Source organism: Pelecanus crispus, chromosome 10, assembly GCF_030463565.1.
Source record: "Pelecanus crispus isolate bPelCri1 chromosome 10, bPelCri1.pri, whole genome shotgun sequence".
Taxonomy (NCBI): domain Eukaryota; kingdom Metazoa; phylum Chordata; class Aves; order Pelecaniformes; family Pelecanidae; genus Pelecanus; species Pelecanus crispus.
The window spans coordinates 10583408-10603233 of NC_134652.1; the positions used below are offsets into that span (position 1 = coordinate 10583408).

At 38.4% G+C, this 19826-nt stretch overlaps 1 protein-coding gene across 2 annotated transcripts in view; it reads left to right on the forward strand.

Annotated features, from left to right (window-relative positions):
* NRAP (nebulin related anchoring protein) overlaps positions 1-19321 on the forward strand; it is a 51513-nt gene extending 32192 nt beyond the window's left edge. Inside the window, exons 26-42 of one of the 2 annotated variants that reach the window (XM_075717388.1) lie at positions 436-534; positions 2359-2463; positions 2861-2968; positions 3762-3875; positions 5314-5511; positions 7372-7476; positions 8517-8615; positions 9397-9501; positions 9859-9966; positions 11620-11931; positions 13862-13966; positions 14652-14750; positions 14867-14971; positions 16535-16642; positions 17295-17606; positions 17827-17979; positions 19220-19321. In XM_075717388.1, the coding sequence (XP_075573503.1) occupies positions 436-534; positions 2359-2463; positions 2861-2968; positions 3762-3875; positions 5314-5511; positions 7372-7476; positions 8517-8615; positions 9397-9501; positions 9859-9966; positions 11620-11931; positions 13862-13966; positions 14652-14750; positions 14867-14971; positions 16535-16642; positions 17295-17606; positions 17827-17979; positions 19220-19321 (2337 nt within the window). The remainder of the gene's footprint in view (positions 1-435; positions 535-2358; positions 2464-2860; positions 2969-3761; positions 3876-5313; positions 5512-7371; positions 7477-8516; positions 8616-9396; positions 9502-9858; positions 9967-11619; positions 11932-13861; positions 13967-14651; positions 14751-14866; positions 14972-16534; positions 16643-17294; positions 17607-17826; positions 17980-19219) is intronic. The other variant, XM_075717389.1, reaches the window with a different exon arrangement.
* Positions 19322-19826: the final 505 nt, after the last annotated feature.

The window sequence follows — 19826 nt, forward strand, 5'->3', positions numbered from 1 at the left end:
ATAGGTGTTAGGAGGAAACATAAACCCTGAAACAGTAAGTTAAATGGTTCCCATTATTAACACACTACAATTGTATATCATTTCTTGCTTAAAAAAACCATAAATAAAAAATATAATCAGTCATACTGTACTTGAAGTAATCTGAAAAAGATTTTAAAATCCTGAGTTCTGGAGTATTTAGGTAGGCAGAATCTGATTTTGAAATGTTTTCCTTATATTTAGGGAGAAATACTTTAATATTAATCAGCAAAAGGTTATTGTTAAATTGAAACAAATATTAATCTGAAAGTACCTAGGACATAAAGATGAGGAAAGAGGAATAATAATTATGTTCACAAATTCACTCTAATCTCCAGCAACCTATGATTTTTCTCTTTCAAATAGCATGAAAGAGCAGCACAAAATTCACAGCTTTGATCTTTTTCTGCTCAACAGAAGAAGTACCGTCAGCATCCATATGCTTTGAAGTTTACCAGTATTAAAGACACTCCTGAGATGATCCAGGCTAGAATTAGTTATAACCAGGCTGTGGATGTAAGTTATAATGTATATACATTATGATTATAAGAGTGGTATCCTCTTTGAACGACCTGATTGAAGCACTGGCTTTCTCTCTTTCTTTCTCTGAGATTATCTTTGGGAACCATGAAACTTCTGTGTTCTGGTGTGGTGCATCTCACACAGAGCATGTTTCTAACTTGGAATGAGAAGTCATAGAGATCCCACTGAAGTGAATGGGAGTTTCATGTAAAAATGGCTTTCTGTCCAATTTTTTTTTCAGAAGTAAAATTTAGGAGTAAGACTGACCTTTGACCTTTAGAGACTTTTGGCCTTTTGAGATTCATTGAGGAAGAACACATTTGGGGTTCTTTCCCCTTTTCAAACAGATCTTTCAAATTTTGGTTTCTGCATATTCTTTGGAAACAAAATGTAAGGCAGCATGACAAGGAAGAGAAAATAAATTATTTCAAGCTGTCATCCTGCTGAGAGAGAAATCCAGGAGTGGAAATCTTAAAGGGAAGAATTGAGGCTGTTTGGTGTTTAAACATGTTTATTTTTAATAGAAGAGCGATTTAAAAATATTGTAGACTTAACTGGGATAATACAGAAGTGAATAATAAGCAAAAGTCACTCAAAAAAGACAAGTTTCAAACATGAGAGGGTGTTTTATTGTGAAAATAGATATTTCTAAAGTGAAGAAGAAGATGAAAGACTTTGTGTAAAACACATGCTATTGTAATACTTATAGTGTCTATGCCTTTGGTTTAATTAATAAGATCCAAAAGGCTTACATCTCATGCAGGATAAATATAAGTCATTTTGTTCCACTGAGCCACAGTCAAAATCAGTCTGCTGCTCTACTTCTTTGCACATGGAGTTCTCATTAATTTTCCTCTTACGGAGCTGCAATACAAGTGGGTCTACTTGCTAAAGAAAGTGGCAGCAGGATGAAATTGAGAGGTTCATTCTAATCTAGAGGGTCTCAAACCCTCACACAGAAATAATAGCCTGGGAAAGGCAAGTCGGGTGGTCAAGACATGGGTCATATCTCAGGCAAAAAAAAATGGTGGCTATCTGTACTCATCTGAAAATTATGGTGTCAGTGTAAGAAACTAAACTAGGAAAGAAAAATAATGTGGAAGAGTTGAACTCTGCATAGCCATTGTAGCGGAAGTTCCAGTTAACTGCATGGAATTCCTCTTATCTGTTGGCAGACATCCAAAAGCTAGTCCTGGACCAACCCTATATACTTCCTCCAAGGACTGATATGAGTAGCCCACACAGACACCTGTTTCACTATGGGATCAGTCACCTTCTGAGTGTTTTTTAAACCCTTGCCATTGACTGTTGAGTACCCCCTTGCAACCAGCTCTGGAAAGAAATTTGGAGTAATTGCACAGATAATTGCCATCATATTTATCTGCTAAAAATGAACAACTTTGGAAAGATGTGTTTGGGGAACTTCAACTCCCCAGATTTCTGTGGAATTTCAAAGTGTTGGTGGGCCACTTACGGCTGCACATCCTTAACAAATGCTTATTATTCTTCCTCTCCCTATTCACGTATGTTGGAAGTCTTATCAAATGAATATTCAAATATCTGAATTTTCATATACATGGATTTATACACTCAAAACTTCAAGGAGTTCCTCTCTAGCATACTCTAGCTGATAGGTGTATCAGACTCCTAAAGCTTCTTGAAAACTTTTTGACTGATACAATTGCCTGTATTTATTAATGCTGCTGTCACTTTTCTCTAGCCTTTGCTTTCCGTAAACCTATTTATTAATGTTTTTGACTGAACTAGTGATTGAATGTGTAGTGAGTACTTGCTACTGAAATTCATCTCTATTTGCAGAGGCTGTACAAGGAGCATGGAGAGAGTGTAAAGCACCAGTATACACCAACAACAGATCTTCCTGAAATCCTTCAGGCCAAATTAAATGCTATGAATATCAGTGAGGTATAAATCTGACCTTTAATATTTTAAAGGAAAGTTAAAAAGTTGATAGTGCTTTGCTGTTTGTCCTACACAGGAAATCATGCCAAATTTCTTTCCTTTCCCCAGTATATGATCATTCTATGGTCTAAATGTTTCTGAAGTGTTATGAGAGATCAAACCTCTTATCAAACTTACGCTCCTAAGTTAGAAAGATTAAGAATGAACAAGCAAATATATTTTTATAATGGACATTTGTCATGTGATTATTCCTGTTATGTATTGATAGTTTCATTTACGTTAGCCCTTTGTGTTAGAATAGAATGAAACTAATGTGGTAACATTGCTAGGATAGCAATAATGCTGCAGTGTCAACCCTCTGAACAGCAACTCTACTTTATTCCTGTTCCGTATTTCCTAGATTCGCTATAAGGAGTCCTGGGGAAAGATGAAAGATGGTGGCTATCAACTGAAACTAGATGCAATTCCCTTCCAGGCAGCAAAGGCTTCGGGTGAAATCATAAGTGATGTACGTGAACTTACTGCTGATATTGTCCAGTAGGATACGTCAGTCACTCCAGACTGTTTCTGCTCTACTGAGTGACTCTTGAATGGAAACAGCATGTCCAACCAGCTCTACATCTGGGAGACATCTGGTCTCAGTCTAGTTAGTTGTGCTTTTGGAGGTGCAGACACAATGAAGCATTATTGGTAACTGAGCAAAGGAAGGTTTGCGAAAGCAAACAGCCATTAGCAAAGTTGACCAACTTACCTGCTGAGTGACTGGGCAATCATAGGGATTGTTCAGGAGCTCTCAGCCACTGTTAGCTAGGCAAGCTTTGGAAGAGAGAGCTTATTAAGAAAGTTCTACCCTTCAGGGTTTGTCTTGTGTGTCCTTTACAGGTTGTAGAGATATACAGATTAATTTCAAGCGTAGGAGACTAGTTCTGACTTTGCTAGAGAGCTGATGGAGAGAGGCTCCTTAGAGGTTGATTCTGAGCACCTGCACTAAGTTCTTGTCTTCCACCACCTGTGTAATAGCAGATAACTAACCAAAGCTATTTGTAAGGGTTCATTGGCATATTTTTTTATGTTTTTTTCTCTAAATAGGATAAAATACTAAAATGTTTGCATAGGTGAGGTCTTCCTAGTGTCCACTAAAGGTTCATTCAGATTTAGTATCATATTGAGTATAGCCAGAATTTATTGTCCATAGATCTCTTTCAGTAGTATGAAAACCCTTTTATTCAGATTTTAACAATCTGACTAATACTTACTTCTGTTCACTTCTATTCACATTTCTAGTCTTATTTCCTTTTTAGCACAAGTATAAGGAGGCATTTCAGAAAACGAAAGGACAGATGGTTGGCTCACGTGGCCTGGATGGTGATATTCGTATTGCTCATTCAGTCCATGCAGCATCGCTACAGAGTGATGTAAGTACAAGAAAAAAGATGTGGGCATTTTGGAATTGGTTTCCTAACAGTGAGTAGTTCCTCACGGAAGATGCACTTAGCTGTGGACGAGCTGTGAAATAGATTATGATTTAAAACTTAGGGCTTTCTCTCCCCCTTTCCAGATATTTTGATATAATATTACCATTCTTTTACATTATTTACAGTAACATTAATTTGACAATAAAAGACGACTGTGCATTCTTGCACAATCCCCTGCTGCATGCCACTGTTGTGTAGTGTAGAATATTTTACACTGTAAAAGTATCACTCAGAGACAGGTCCAATTGAGAATTAGTAGTGGTCTTTGTATAGAAGTAAATTAAATTTGGTAGAGATACAAAGTTATTCAGTGATTATTTTTAATTTACAGTTTTCCTGAAAGACTAAAGGATGAATGAGTTTATGGAATTTGGACTTTTTTGGTTGGGGAATGGTTCCCACTTGGTCTTGGGATATGCTAAGAATCACGTCATTTTTTCATTGTCTGTAAGAATTGTAACTGTTCAGTGCATTTTGAACACTGTGGCTTGATCCAAAAAGCAGTGAAATATTTGTCTGACTTTAAGCACATAAATAATCCAAGAACTATTTATCTTCTTACCAAAACTATCCATTGCAAGCCTTATTATGGGTATAGATGGGAGAGTGTTCATGGATTTCAGTGAATACTGGGCTTGTACTAGGATTCTTTCTTGTGTGATGGTATGCTTAGACATACAGGTAATAATGTGTCTGAAGAATTCATCCGTCAGGTTACTCTAAGTCAGTTGGGTGATCATCAATAACTGGATGTTCATTCTCTGGATGAACAGCCTGAACATCTCAATTTTGCATAATCTGCTAGGGAAATGTCATGTGAAAAAAATTCTTTGAAGATTCCTATGGCTTTCTTTTCCTGGACAGAGACGAGAAGTGAAAAAAAATCCAACACTAAAAATAACATTTAAAACTATGAAATGAAACTGGCCAAATCAATAGAGACCAACAGATATTTTGACTGAGGATTTGTACTAATTCTAACATAAATATAACTGTTTGCATTTTATCCTCAGGCAGTAGCTTCACCTTTTTGCTGTGCTTTCTAGAAATGCAGTGAATTAAGAATTCATTTATCAGTTTGTTAATTTTATAGATTCAATGTATCTGGTTTTAACAAAAATAAACAGTATAAATAATATCTCAACTTAAGTGAATATAATGTAGATGGCTACTATTTTGATGAAGAATAGGCTGCCCCATGTTCTAATTTTAAGTATCGATCATTCACAGTATAGTTAAATAAGTTAAAGAACTTACTTTTTAAAAGAATAATTTATACTGGAAATCAGAAGAAATATGGAGATTGTCTCTTCTGATCAAAACCTGAATTCTTATTACTATGTTGTGATATCTATGTGATCTGGTTTTAATTTGATAGGTGAAATATAAGCAAGGTTTTGAGAATACAAAGACTCACTTCCACCTGCCACTGGATATGGTAAACTTGGTACATGCCAGGAAAGCCCAGTCTTTGGTCAGTGAACAAGAATACAGACAGCTGCTACACCAGTACACTTCTTTGACTGATGATGTGAGATTGCGGTGTGCCAAGAATGCATACAAACTACAGAGTGAGGTAATTGCCTGATATTTCCCTGTTGGGTCTGGTGCAAGATAGTTCTTTTCCAACTCATGACAGCTGATGGCATGTATTTGAGCAGCAGCTGAGGGATAAACAATGGCTATTCCCTCTTGATTACATTCAGAAATGAGACATTTATCTTATTGGGCAGTTCTACAACACGAGTGATCTCACCATGCCAAGAGATAAAGTATAGTAGTCTGATGATTGGGCAGAGAAATGTTTGCAAGTAGGGATGATTGCAATGTTGGTGAAATACTCTTTTTGAAGGTCTTGCTGACCATGCAAACTGTTTACCAACTGGTATTTGAGTTGGTTTGCATCTGAGTGAAATTCATGTGTACTGCCGTAAGATAGATGTCTCCTGTTAAAAATAGGATTTGTAAGAGACTTCTAAACTCTGGCCCAAGACATAACCATTGAAATTCTGAGAAGAAAGAGTTTAGCTCCCTACGTAATCTTGAATAAAATTAACTGGATAATGCCTTACGAATTCAAGGTTAGGTTGTGTCTGTAGGCACAGCCCTGAGCAAAGGGCTTTAATAGATTACTTTGCCTCTGGAGACATCAAGAGGGGTTGCATCTTAAAAACAAATCTGGCCCCAAAATGCTACTGTATATCAGTAACACTTTCAGCCAACAGTCTCAAAGATGGCAGACTGTGTTCAAACAAGTGTAAACATCAGATGCCAGCTGTGCTGCCCTAACTCGGGTGAAAACACATGCAATCAGAGATTCTGAGGCAGGTTTCCACTCCTGCCTCTCTTCTGAATTGGGAGTGAAATGCTGGTTGCCAGCAATATGTCTCAGAGTGCAGAATTTAACTGTCTTACCAGCTGGTGCTAATAGGTGGTGCTAATAATAGCTGGCAAGGGGTGAGGACCAAGCTCTAGCACTGGCCTCTCTTAACCTTCCAGCTCACAAAGGGTATTTCCTATACAGAACACTGTCATGCCTTTGAGTCTAGAGATGAGCACTGGACAGACATAGATGGAAGAGGAGCTGGTTCTGTTCCATTTCCATTTCAAGTCGTTGGCTGAACCAAAATACCTCATTAACTAAAGCTAGTTCTTCCCTCAGTAAGCAGTAGCAGTTTCTACATATCCATCAAGTAGGCAAACCTATGCTTTACTAGTTGTTTGGTCTTTATAGCTCTTCTGAAGCAGAAAATAAGATGATCCTCTCCTCCTTCTCACACTTATTATCAAATGAGATAATATTTGTCATAATGTATCTACTGGTAACTTACTGGTAACTTTTGGAAAAGTAATATTTACAATGAGTCACTGCTGGGTTTGGTGGTCTGGAAAATATTTTAATAAGGTCTGTACAGTGGCTTAGTGCTATTTTTCTTTAGTGTTCCCTACTTATATTATGACCATTCAGAACTGTTTAAAAGCAAGGCTATTTTGTCTGCAATTCCACTTATTAAAAAGTTACCAGCTTTCATTTTAAAATATTTTCATAGAGTTTTCTAAACTGGTCTTATTTTATATATATTTATAAATAAATAATATGTAGCTGTGATTTATCTATTATATATGAAGAAAATTATTGTATCTAGGAGAAGGTTTTTCAGGGTTACAAATGGAATTTAGGAACCCAAGACCATTCGGTGTTCATGAGACTTTAGTACTCCTCAGAATCTTACATCTGTGCTTTAGATCTGTCAGTGCTGTATGCGCATGGACACATACATAAAAACAAGAATGTAGGATAATGTAGATGAACTCTCTGTGGTAGATACTAATTTTAATGGATTTATTTGAATACTGTTATTGTGTATTTTTGGATGAATAAATATAGGGCATCTCAGATGCAAACTTGTAATTACTTCTGCTTGGTTTTCCTTAGAATTTATACCGGTCTGACATGAACTTTATGCGAGGAGTTGGATGTATTACTCCAGGGGCCCTAGAGATTGAAGGAAGGAAGAAAGCTTCTGAACTCATCAGCGAGGTAACAAAAGAGGGTTTTGATTTCTCCACTACAAACAAGAGTTTGCCAGATGTCTTTCTATTAAACTGGGCTGGCAAAATGGCTCACTGGATAATGCTAGGCTCCCTCCCCTTGTGTTTGATCATTCCATTTGTGTCCTAACTGCAGATGGGTGAACCTGATGGAATTCAGGGGTTTGCAGACTTTGCTAACTGGTTTTGCCAATCTTTTTTCCTGTGTTTCAGACCCAGGAATTTGTTATTTTATGTTATTTATTTTAAGTTTAAAATGGGCTTTTTCAACTAAAAATAAGGCTGTGCCTGTCTCTAATAAGTAGCTTGTACTATTTCTCCAAAATTAGACTGACCTGGGGAGTGTCCAATACATTACACTGTCCTCAGCTTTGCTCCTGCTGTAGAGTCTTTGTTTTTCACTTGCTGCTTTTGTGTGCTATTATTTTTCCCCCTCTGTAACAAGATTTTTATTTCCTCTGTCATGTTCTCTTCTTAGAGTCTCTCCTAGTTTCAAATCTTGGATCTACTGCCCATATTCACATAGATGTGAAATTAAGAAAAATAAGAGTGCTCTTCCTAGTTATGTTCTAGTGAATGGATCCCTGCTTGCAGTGATCTTGCAGTTATTTTGTTCACAATTCTGACATAGGACCACAGGCCAAGTGGAACCTCATTTTTCTTATAAAAATGTTTAGTGGGCTTGTGCAGACCTTCTCTCTGGATTGGATTGTCTTTACTGTAATTCCACTAGCCAGGGTTAATGACACCAAGGATTGAAATAAAACCTCATTACTGTATTCAGCATAGCAGTGCTTTTTTTTTTTCACCTTATTCCTTATTTACTTTTCGTTTCCCCTGTGAGACTTGAATGCATCAAATTCAGAGTAGCAAAAGGTAAGTTAGTCTAACGGTTAATAGACACATACCCTTGGCAAAGTAGAGTTTTAAGCACAAGAAGCAATACTAGACCACTGGTATTGGAAAAAGTCCCTTATCTGACAAGACAATTTAGTTATTCTGTTCATTTTTCTTTGTGTGTGAACTCAGAGTAAATATCGTCAGCAGCCACATTCCTTCAAGTACACATCGGTGACAGACTCTCCTGGCCTCCTTCATGCAAAATTCAGCAATATGATTGCTAATGAGGTAGGCTCTCCTAACGTGAATCAGAAAATACGCTTTTCAAAATGCAGCAAGCTAGGGATGGAGGAGTGGGAAAGAGAAAAGCCTGTTCTGAAAGCAAAATGCATCAAAAAGAAAGCAAGCATCACTGATTTGTGCTTTTTCACAGAACACATTTTATTATTTCCAAATATTTAATACCATTTTCAATTCAATCTCTTTTAAAAAGCTTAAATAGTACCCATGCAATAGAGTCCTGTTATCAGATTTTTTTACATGAAACAAAGCCTCAGAAGATCAGTTCTGCGGGGTGTTCTTGAGGGAGCTCATTTGCATAGTATGTTCCACTTTAGAGTGCTCCTAAAAAAAGAATCACTTTTCTAATATTTGAAAAACAAGGCAAAACCCATAGGCAAATTATCAAAATCATCTGTAATAACATAAGGAAAAATCCAAGCTAGAAAATATGGCCAGTTTACCAGTAATGCCTCCCCTTTTATTTAACACACATTCATGGTGCCCTTAATGATCTTAGGTCCCCTTTTGGCCTGCTGGGAACATACCAAATCAAGGCTAAGAATGTAGTGGGTTGGCGTCATGATATATGTATAAAAATTAATGTAAAAGTTTTTTATGCCCAGAAAAAAAACCCCATGCAATTGCAATTGCAATGATATATTCTTAGCTGGTTTTTGTCCTGGCTGACTGTAGTTGTCATAATTATAAAAAACTTAAGTACTGCTGTTATGTTATTGAAACAATAGAGAAAATTAATTGCAATTGTCTTTTTTGATCTCTTTCCTAGCGCATATATAAAGCGGCAGGAGAGGACAGTCAGCATCACTATACACCAACACTGGGTCTGCCTGAGTTTACACGGGCAAGAATAAATGCAGCCAACCTCAGCGATGTAAGAATTTGTTCTGTATTTCTTATACTAATTTGGAGGATGAATTGTGCAGTGGCAAGGAAGATGGATAAGTAGAGGACTTTTTAGATCTATTCTATTTATGCTTTCCCTGATTTGATTATAATGATATTTATCTCCATTAGCATGTATAGAGTTGTGAGTAAATTAAATCTACATAAAGAACGAGACATGTTTTGTCTGAGTTAGTAGGATTTCCCAATGATAATTTGAAAAAATCCTTTGATTATGAAGAATGAGACTGTAACGCAGAATAACAAATGAAAGAGGGTTCCTTTGTTTGTTCCTTTGTGCATTTAAAAGTGAAACAGCAATCTACATGTGCCTTTCCTACTTTAGGCAAAATACAGGGAATCTTGGCATAATCTACGTGCTCAAGGCTACAAGCTGACAGCGGAAGCACTCCCATTCCAGACTGCCAGGGCCTCCAGAGAAATTGCCAGTGATGTGAGTTGAATGATTCAACCTTCCTTCTTGCCTAATTTCTGTTAACTTCATGTAAAACAATGTCTAAAGCAGATTTTACTGAATTAAAGCAACTCCATAACCATGTGAGACAAGTGTGAGACAGAATATATTACTTATGAATGAGATTCTTTGTGTGAATTAAAAAAAAAAAAAGAAGAGGAAGAATCACTGCTAATCGGGAACCAAGCTCGGTTAAACATCTTCCAGTGGGAAATAACTAGTGAATTAAAGTATTTGCAGACAGACAAATCCGAGGGATTCTGCTCATTTCCAGGCTTTCAGGTCCTCATATAATAAAGTACCTACTAATTCTGTCCACCCTGCTTTGAGCTTTTGGAACTGCTTAGTGCTCCTGAACTGAAATGAAGTCAGAAGCAGCTGAGCGTTCTTTGAATCTCTGAAAATCTGGAGCTACCTGTCTGATTAGGAAGTGAAAATTAGTGGATGCTCTTGTACATACATGTCCCTTTAATTTCTGAAATAGAGGAAACAAATCTTGCCCTTAAACATATCCTCTCATCTGGCTAGCTGTTTGCAAAACACTCAAACATGATGGGATCCATTTCTCACAAAGCCCAAGTTCATCTCTTCCTCACAATAAATTTAATAAATGATAAGAAAAACTGATGATTAAACTAAATTTAGTTTAAAAAGTCTTCATTTAGTCTAGTATTTAGTTGCATATTTTATCTCTAATGTGATAAAATATGAATATATTTCATGTGTATTTGTTTTATGAAGCAACTATTTCTAGCTGTAATTTATAATGTATACTTAACCATATTTTGCAGAGTGCTTTTGCTTACAGCTTCAGATCTGCTCTAAAGGGTACAAGTCCATAATAGAATTACATCCACTTACAACAGATCTGAATTTGGCCCTTCATCTTGGAAGCACTTTATAAACATTAGCTACTGTAATTTAATCCCCACAACTCTCTTGTGTGGTAGATAAGTGTTATTATCCCATTTCAACTACATTATGAACTCTTCAGGGCCCAGGCCTTCCCTTTAAAGTTCCAAGCACCCTGTTGATGCTGTATAAATAATCATTATCATCATCATCACTATTTCACAGAGAGGATAAATGCGAGATCATAGGGAGAGTCATAGTCCCAGCTAAGATGAGAATGAGGGGTTGCTGGTGCTTATTCTTGTGCTCAGACCACCATCTTAGGCTTCTCAACATAGTTATTGATCCAGGAAAACTGAATTTACTCTTTAAAATAGCTGGGTGGCATTTGCAAATCTGAAGGCTACAGAGTGCATGATGTTTCTCTTTTGTATAGATTTTTTTCTTCTGTCTTTTGTTTGTTTCTCTTATGTTCTCATTCCTAGCAATGGGAATAAAATTCTATGAGATAATAAAAGTACATGATCTGAGGTTAAACATGATCAATGCCATGGGCATATTCAGAGAATATATTGAGATGTGCTTAACTTAAATGTTGCAACTACTGTGGTATTTAAATTTGAGATCAATGAGAGATTTAGACAATTACTTTCTAGTGCTGCATATGTTGGTTGTTTTTATAGACAGAATAGATGTTTCAGTGACTTATCCTAAGTTAATTAGCTAGAGTAGCCAGTCTAAGTTTGGCACTTTTTCACTTTTACCCTTCTCTATTTTTAGTACCAATATAAACACAACTTTGTGATGGAGAGAGGAAAGCATATTGGTGCCAGAAGTGTTCTGGATGACACCAGGTTGCTGCATTGTTTGCATGCTGCCAAATTACAGAGTGAACAGGAGTATAAGAAGGGATCCCAAGAAGTGTGGTCTCAGTACCATCTGCCCATGGACATGGTGAATCTTGTCCATGCCAGGAAAGCCCAGGCCTTAGCAAGCGATCAAGATTACAGAAAGAGGCTCCATGAATTTACAGCACTCCCAGAAGACATGAAGATGAAATGGGCCAAAAGAGCCCACATGCTACAGAGTGAGGTAAAGGCTTTCCTTCAATAACAAAGCTTTGAGTGACTGGCACAAACTGTATGTTGACATTGGGCAGTGTTTTTAGAAAGACCATTTGGGAACTTACGTATGTGTAGCAGCAAGATGTCCCATTGCTCCTCACATATGGAATACATGTGAATCAGAGGTTCTTGTGTTATGAACCTGATGGAAAGTCACTGTGGTCCATGTCACTTATTCTAGAGCTGAGACATACACACAGTCATCTCTCAGCTGTTTGGATCACAGCCAGTCAGTGGTTTGACAGCCACTGCTCTACATGCGGAATACTTTGAGCAGAAGGTTAAATGCTCAGAGGTTGATTTGGGATATGTTAGGTCATTTTGCAAACAGAAATGGTCATATCAAATAATCAGTTCCCCAGATGTGTTTGCAGAAATTGCTCATGCAAATGTAAGTTCAGACAAACTTTGATGACAGAAATGATGGAATCTCAGCATGGGACACGTCCATGCTCACTTTGCCTTAGTGTGTACCTTTTGTTCAGGGACAAGCCATTATCTGTATGTGCTTTCAAACAGATGTAGGTGTTGAGTGCATGCATAAAGCTGCGTGGATGCAGGTAGCTGTATCTTGACGGTTTAGGGTCCAGTGTCATTAGCTGTTCTGTAGCAGGAAGCTCTGTTTGGGCGGTTTTTGTTTTGTAAGAAAAGAATCATTCAGCAGGGAAGTGAAAAAGGTTGTTCAGAAAGTTGTGCTAACTCTTTGTAGGTCTTTAGAGAGCTGATCATTTACTGAGCTCAGGATTTTATTGTGAGACAAAGTGATGGGATATTTGTTGGATTTAGTCAGGTCTGATGAGCACATATTAACAGATATTCCAGCTATGAAAGTCAGAGTGGCAATCAAAGCACCAGAGAGCTTGTATCCTTCTTTCTTACTCAGTGTACTTGCTATCTGGCATCCCAAATGTACTCTTCACTGCCCGAAATTTTTTGGGATGCAACTGGGATGGTACAGAAGCTGTTGCTAGATGCAGCTCTTTGCCTTTCCAACTCCCATTCCTGCCTTCTCCTGTAATGGCTAACAGATGGCATACAGGTAGTTAGATCCAGAAAGGCAGGATTTTTTACTATTTACTGATGTGTGATCGTGGCTCACATGATAGGAAAGTGGCATTAGGGGGACAGTCCTCTGAAGCATGTACTTCAGAGCTTGCCTACAAAGGGACAGGATAGGAGATGAGTAAGAACGTCAGCACTTGGCTCTTTGCCTTTAGACCCCACAGGTTAGGAATCCAGAGAAATGGTTAAGGTAGTTTTGTCTGATACCCTCACTGTCTACTAGAGTAATGTACAACATGCTTGAGCTAGCTGGCTGTTATGTCCTTTTGCATATAGGGGAAAAAAAAAACCTGAAAAAATGGATGATTAGATTAAAGTCACACAGTGAGCCACTGTCATTCTGAAGGAGAAATCAGAATTGTTGGGATTGCGGATACTTTACTGGCTTTCACTTTTTATTGGGTCTGCCTTGTTTTCTTTACTGGATTAGGAGGTAGAGCAAGCCTTTAATGTGAGTAAAGAAAGAGTAATGTGTCCTCCTAGAAATGGGGTTAATGAGGAAGCATGCACCAGATAAAATAATTAGTATTCCTGACTTGAACTCACCTCAGAAAATTATTTCAAAAGGGGTTCTTTTACACCCAGTACAAACAGGTTATTACTTACTGCTTTGAGTCATACTAATTCACTCGTGGGGCCTTCTCTTGTAACTTGCATATGATACATTATTTAATTCCTGGTGGAATGAACAAATGCAAACAGTTTGGCTTTACTATGTGATATGTGCATGGCAAATGAAAAACCTCAAAATGTTAATATGAATCAGGGAGTCTTTTTAAAAAAACTTAATAGCTGTGGATACAAAACTGATAGCTAATGATTTTCATTTTTAACAGCATCGCTATAAATCAGACCTGAACTTCATGAAAGGAGTTGGTTGGATAGCTCTGAGATCTCCGCAGATAGAAAGTGTAAAGAAGGCTGGAGAGCTCATCAGTGAGGTAACTGATAAATCTTTCATGGGATAGCACGTCTGTAGGAATTGTTTACCATCAAGGCTCCTCGTTACATGACACTTACGAATGTAGCTTATCATTTCCTTTTGATGTGGGAGCCTGTTTATACAAGGTGTAAGTTACCAAGAAGCGGTATGGGAGATGCAAGTCCACTGTGTGACACCTGCTGAATATTTTCCATTCCAAATGAAACACAAGAGTATAAACAAAACATGTAGCAATAAATAAATGCAGTAAACTCCATTATGAAATTCTAAGCAGGTGGTTATGGAAGTGATATAGAAAGATACAGCATTGACAACACACTGAAGGGGCATTTGCCTGCTCAGTATCATGCATTAATGGAGAAAAATTATGAGCTGTCAAAAGTGTAGTGTTCGAAAGCTTTTTGCATGTGAGTTTTCAGTGGGAAGTCCTTCTTGCTCACACACAAAAAAAGAAGTTTGGTGCCTGGGCACCACAGCAATGATGCAGCGGCATCCCCATTCCCTAGCTGAAAGAGCAACTGAGGCTAAAGCAGAACAGTATGTTTTTAATACTGTGGCTTCAGGAAGGTGGCTTTTATGTTTTACTCCAAGTATCACACACTTGGAATTGTGATATATCATTAACAGAAATGTCCTGTGGTTTTTTTCCTTTGTTTGTTTTTGTTGCCTCCTCCCCCTCTCAGATAAAGTACCGTCAGAAGCCAGAAAGTTTGAAGTTCACTGCTGTGGTTGACTCTCCAGATCTGATCCATGCTAAGAACAGCTACCTCCAGTGCAGTGACGTAGGTTTCATTTTACTATAAGTGATCTTATCTTTTGTTGTACTATAATGCATAAAAGAATTGATCTCGACATCGCTTCCAGTATCAGTTGCATTCAATGACTTTTGACTCCACAGAGACTGTACAAGGCTGGAGACTCCGAAGCCAGGCACAGGTACACCCTGCCTCCTGATCACCCGGATTTTATCCGAGCCCGCCAGAATGCACTTCACATCAGTGATGTAAATAAGCCTTTTACTTTGGGGAGTTGACCTGGTAACTGTTATCAAGGAAAACAAACTTGCTTGGGAATGAAAAACTTTCATGTATATGTAGAAGCCAGGTTCTCTGAGCCTGACCACAACTGAAAAAGCCAGAGGCTGTGGACAGCCAACATGTTGCTAGGTTTGGGCTGGAGGGATCAGGAAAAGTCTGTTGATTTTTCTTTTGAGAACTGGTTCTGCTTTCTAGGGCAGTAAGCTATTATTAAGGATTTCAGTCTTTCAGTATAGGTATGGTTAGTTACAAATTTAAGTCTACATTTGGGTGGGGAAGGAGGGAGAATTGTCTTTCCTTGACCATATAATCTACCTTCATGAAGCTGCAACACTGTGTTGAACTGATCCCTTAGGCACAGTTGTCATCAGCCTGGATGCAACTGAATCAGTGAGTGGAATTGGTTTAAAGGGATTTTGTTTCCACATTATCCCAGACAGAGGCACTCAGTCTATTCCTAATCTACTGTCCCTGATTAAATAGCTGTTGTCCTTAACTGTAGGGTCAGAGTGACCTTAGTTTATAAGAAGCTTTGAGTTCTTTGTTTGGTGGTAGGTGCTCTGTAGGTGAAAGAAACCATTAGGATTCATATTCTTTGAAGCAATAGAGGAAAAGGTAAAAAGGAAAGTGGCGATTGCACACAAATGAAAGATCAGACCTAGACCTGTTAGCACGGTGTACAGTAATGCTTGCATTGCTTCTACCCGGGCTGTCTTGCAGGATTTCTGGCATCTCAGTTTACCTTCAAATTAAGCACCACCTAGCACTAAATTCACCAGTGAAACAGAAGAATATAGTTTGAAATGTGAAGTGGATTTTGTGCTTTTTTTTCATATGGTCACAAACCCCAGAAAGGATGAATCAAAGTCTTACAGACAGCAAATGAATAAAATCAGAAAGGGACAGCCAAAAGTGTCAGCTAAGACACCATGGCTGTGTAGCACGATGCAGACTGGAAGCTATTTCAAGAAAGCTACTAATGGAAGAAGAACCAAATCTAGAGCAATTCCTCTTCAGAATGTAAATGTATTTCACATCCTCAAAGTCACATTAAATATGTTAGAACTGGCTGTTATTCCATATGAGTTAATGAAGCCACATGTGGCTGGGGATAGAGACAGGGATCAGTTGAAAAGCTTGAAATAACTGGTATTGAAATTATGATGCCATGAAACCCAAGACACTGTAAGTGGATGCATCAAAAGAGAGAATAAGGGCAATATCAATGCAATATTGATGTGACTGATGCATCACAGTTTCTAATAGAAATTAAATCACATCAAAAACAACCACATTCAAGTACAAAAGGAAACCCTGGTGGCACTTTTCAGATGAGGCATTTTATCATTATGGTGAATAGAAAAGAAGTTGAAGTGCTGTAGAACTGGATCAAAACCTTGGGGATGGTATTGATGACTCTTGATACAAATAAACCCAGTAGGATAAAACATTTATTATTGCAGTTATGGGACTGCGTTTAAGAAACTGCAGGGGGAAATGACTGTTTTGTTCTTTTCTTTTCAACACAGAAATTGTATAAAACATCTTGGGAACAGACAAGGGCATCTGGCTATGATTTTAGGATTGATGCCATCCCATTCCAGACAGCAAAGGCTTCAAGAGAGATTGCTAGTGATGTAAGAATTGTTCTGTTTCAAACACTTCCCAACCCTCTTCCCATGCCACCCCCACCCTGTAAAAATGGGTAAGTGAACCTTGTTCTGGTTTGGAAAATTGGTGACCCACTGAAACCAAATGCTCATTAAGTGCCAAGATTTTCAACTAAAGGCTCCCATTAATAATGTCCAATACCACACTGCTCTGTTTCACTTCAAAGAGTTATTCTTGTGAAGGAAGCATATTATGATGTAGTTAAATAAAATAGGTACTAGGCTATGAATAGTTAAAGCATGGTCTAGAATAAAGTGGGTCAACTTTGAACACAGAAGACCACAGTTGGCAAGAAAGCTGAAGATGGAGGAGCTTCATTGCTTGAGCTGTGTATTGGGTGCGCCCAAGAGTGCAACAGTAAAAGGACCTCTGATTGCTTTTGAGAGATGAGTATTTTGGGCTTCCTAAGTCTTTCTACTCCTTTAAAAATTAGCACAAAGGACATTCTTCTAAAGTGTCTTGTTAGATTAGGAGGTGTAGTTTGATATCAAACAAACCTTTGGTCTTTGTGCACTACAGGAAGCATTATTGATAGCTAGAGGTGGGTAAGTTATTTCATAACAGAATTTGAAGGTAATCTGAATGTGAAAATGAGATTTTCCTCTGCACTTCCTGCAGTACAAATACAGAGAAGCCTTCCTGAGAGACAGAGGGCAGCAGATTGGATTCCTCAGTGCAAATGATGATCCCAAAATCAGGCATGTCCTCAGAGTGGGGAAACTCCAGAGTGACAACCAATACAGGAGTGGATATGCCCAAAACAGGGCACAGTTCCAGAGTCACCTCAACCAGCCAGGATTCCTCCATGCTAAGAAAAGCCAGCAGCTTGCAAGCAATGTTAACTACAGGCAACCTTTGCACCAATACACTTGTGATCCTGAGCAGCTAAATGTGAAGCATGCAAAGCAGGCCTACAAACTGCAGAGTGATGTAAGTATAGCTGAGCAACACTGTCCTTCCAAGTGCTAGGAGCTGTCTGCGGCAATGTGCTTCGCAGACCTTAGCTATCAACAAAATCACATTCTTGAAAGAACTATAGTCTGTTTGCTGAAAATGAATAATTTCTTTATTATCGAATCTGTTGCTCTTTATATGCTCTCTCTTGAGCCAAACAAAATAATACACACTGGTGTATGCTTCATTCCCTCAGGTAAAATACAAGTCTGACTTGAACTGGCTCAGAGGCATTGGCTGGACTCCACCAGGTTCTCACAAAGTCGAAATGGCAAGAAGAGCTGCTGAGTTGGCATACATTCAGCAAATGGGATTGCAGGGTGCTTCTGCTCAATATGGACCTGGAGTTGTAAGTAGAGTAAACTGTTCTCACAAATCCCAACAGCAGACAGGCACACATCCTGTTTAATACTTGTGAATGCTGCCTGGAGTCTACAGTTCTCCCCATTATTTGAACAGAATATATATACTTCCCTCACGAAGCTTTGTGGCTTTGTGTACACCTTTAACTTGAAGGAACCTCTCGAGAATTCAGCGCTGTCATGGCTGAGGAATTCCTGCAGGGACGAGGAATTGCCATGGGATAGGATTTACTTATGCTATGGGATGTGTTTCCCTTAACTTGTGGATGTTGTCAGATCTCCAAGTGTCCTGGTACCTCCATGGAAAGCAGAAGTAGGGGTGGAAGGCACTCCCTGTACTACTCCCCTTCTCTTTTCCTAATTTCAGCAAGACACGTCTGTGTTGCCGTGTAATCTCCACAGGCAACTGTATTGACAGGCTCAGTATAGACTCCTAACAGCATAATGTGTGCTGTGCGAGGCTCCCCAATACTGTGGGAGGCTTTTTGCAAAGGGGGAATGCTCCAGCCTCTTCCATCTCTGTCCAGCCCAAGATGCAAAAAATTACAAGCTGGGATCTTCCAGGTTTTCCTTCTCCATACTTCCACAGGGATGACTCCCAATCTACAGTGTCTCAGCATGAGAGAGCAAAAGTCCATACAGGGAATTTGTAGACCCAACAGTTAGGAAGCATTAAGTTACAATAAGAGAAGTTCTGCACTTTAAATACTTGTTTCATCTAGGTTTTAACTTTGGCAACAAGCCAGACAATAAGCCAGCCCAAGAGAAACAGGGCATAGCCATGATTTACATTCCCATCTGAAAAGTTACTCAGGAAAAAAAATATAACTCTGTTTGAGGAATGTAGGCAGTGGGGAATGTAGGCAATATCTTCTTAAGTCCTACATGTGATAATGATCTGATGGTCCCAGGGCAATCTACAGATGTGCAATTGACCTGCAACTCGGGTGTTTGCTGGCTTGCTCTTTATTTAGGGCTCAAATTAGAAATTAGGACTTGAGCACATTCAGGCCTTCGATATATGTAGTATCTAACTTACATGAATGGCCATTTTTTGCACTTTTCCATTGTGGAGATTTGCTCAGCACAGAGCAGTGATTCAGATTTTGCTCATTGGTTTGCCAGTTGAGGTAATTTTTAATATACAAATATTTTTATAGAATAATTGTTGAAACCTTCTCCTGTCCACTGGCTGTCCTCACAATTTAGTTGGGTTTGATTTAACAGGACCAATTGGAGACGGAAGGATCTCAGCAGGTCACAGTCAACCCTGACGCTTCAGAAATTCTGCAAGTCAAGAGAAGAAAAATGCAACTGTACCAGAAATAAACAGATACATGACATAACACAAATAGATTTTCATCCTGTCCTGCAAATCCTGTAGCTTTTCCAGTTTTCAGAGAAGCACAATAGATGGCGTCTAAGAACTTACTGTTTTAAAAAGCAACCTAAACATTGCAATTTATAACATCTATCTATTTTTGTGTGGATATTTTATCACTGTATGTATTACAGAACCTGATATTTATTTAAAGCTGTAAATGAAGTTAGTACTAGGTGACTGGCAGGCTCAGCTTTGTACTACAGATGAATGAACCTGATTGGTAGAATAGAAAGTAATTTGTAATGAATAAATCAGATGAATCTTATTCCATACTTGTAATCTTTGGAAATTTTTATGTTCTTGGATTATTGGCACCGTTGACCTGAGAGAATACAAAAGTGTGATTCAGGTGGCTTCACAGATGAACGAGAAAAAGGCCAGTGGAAGCAAAGTTATCACTGACTGTCCAAGGGCACGACTTTTAGTGAACATCAGAGAATTTGTTCTTGA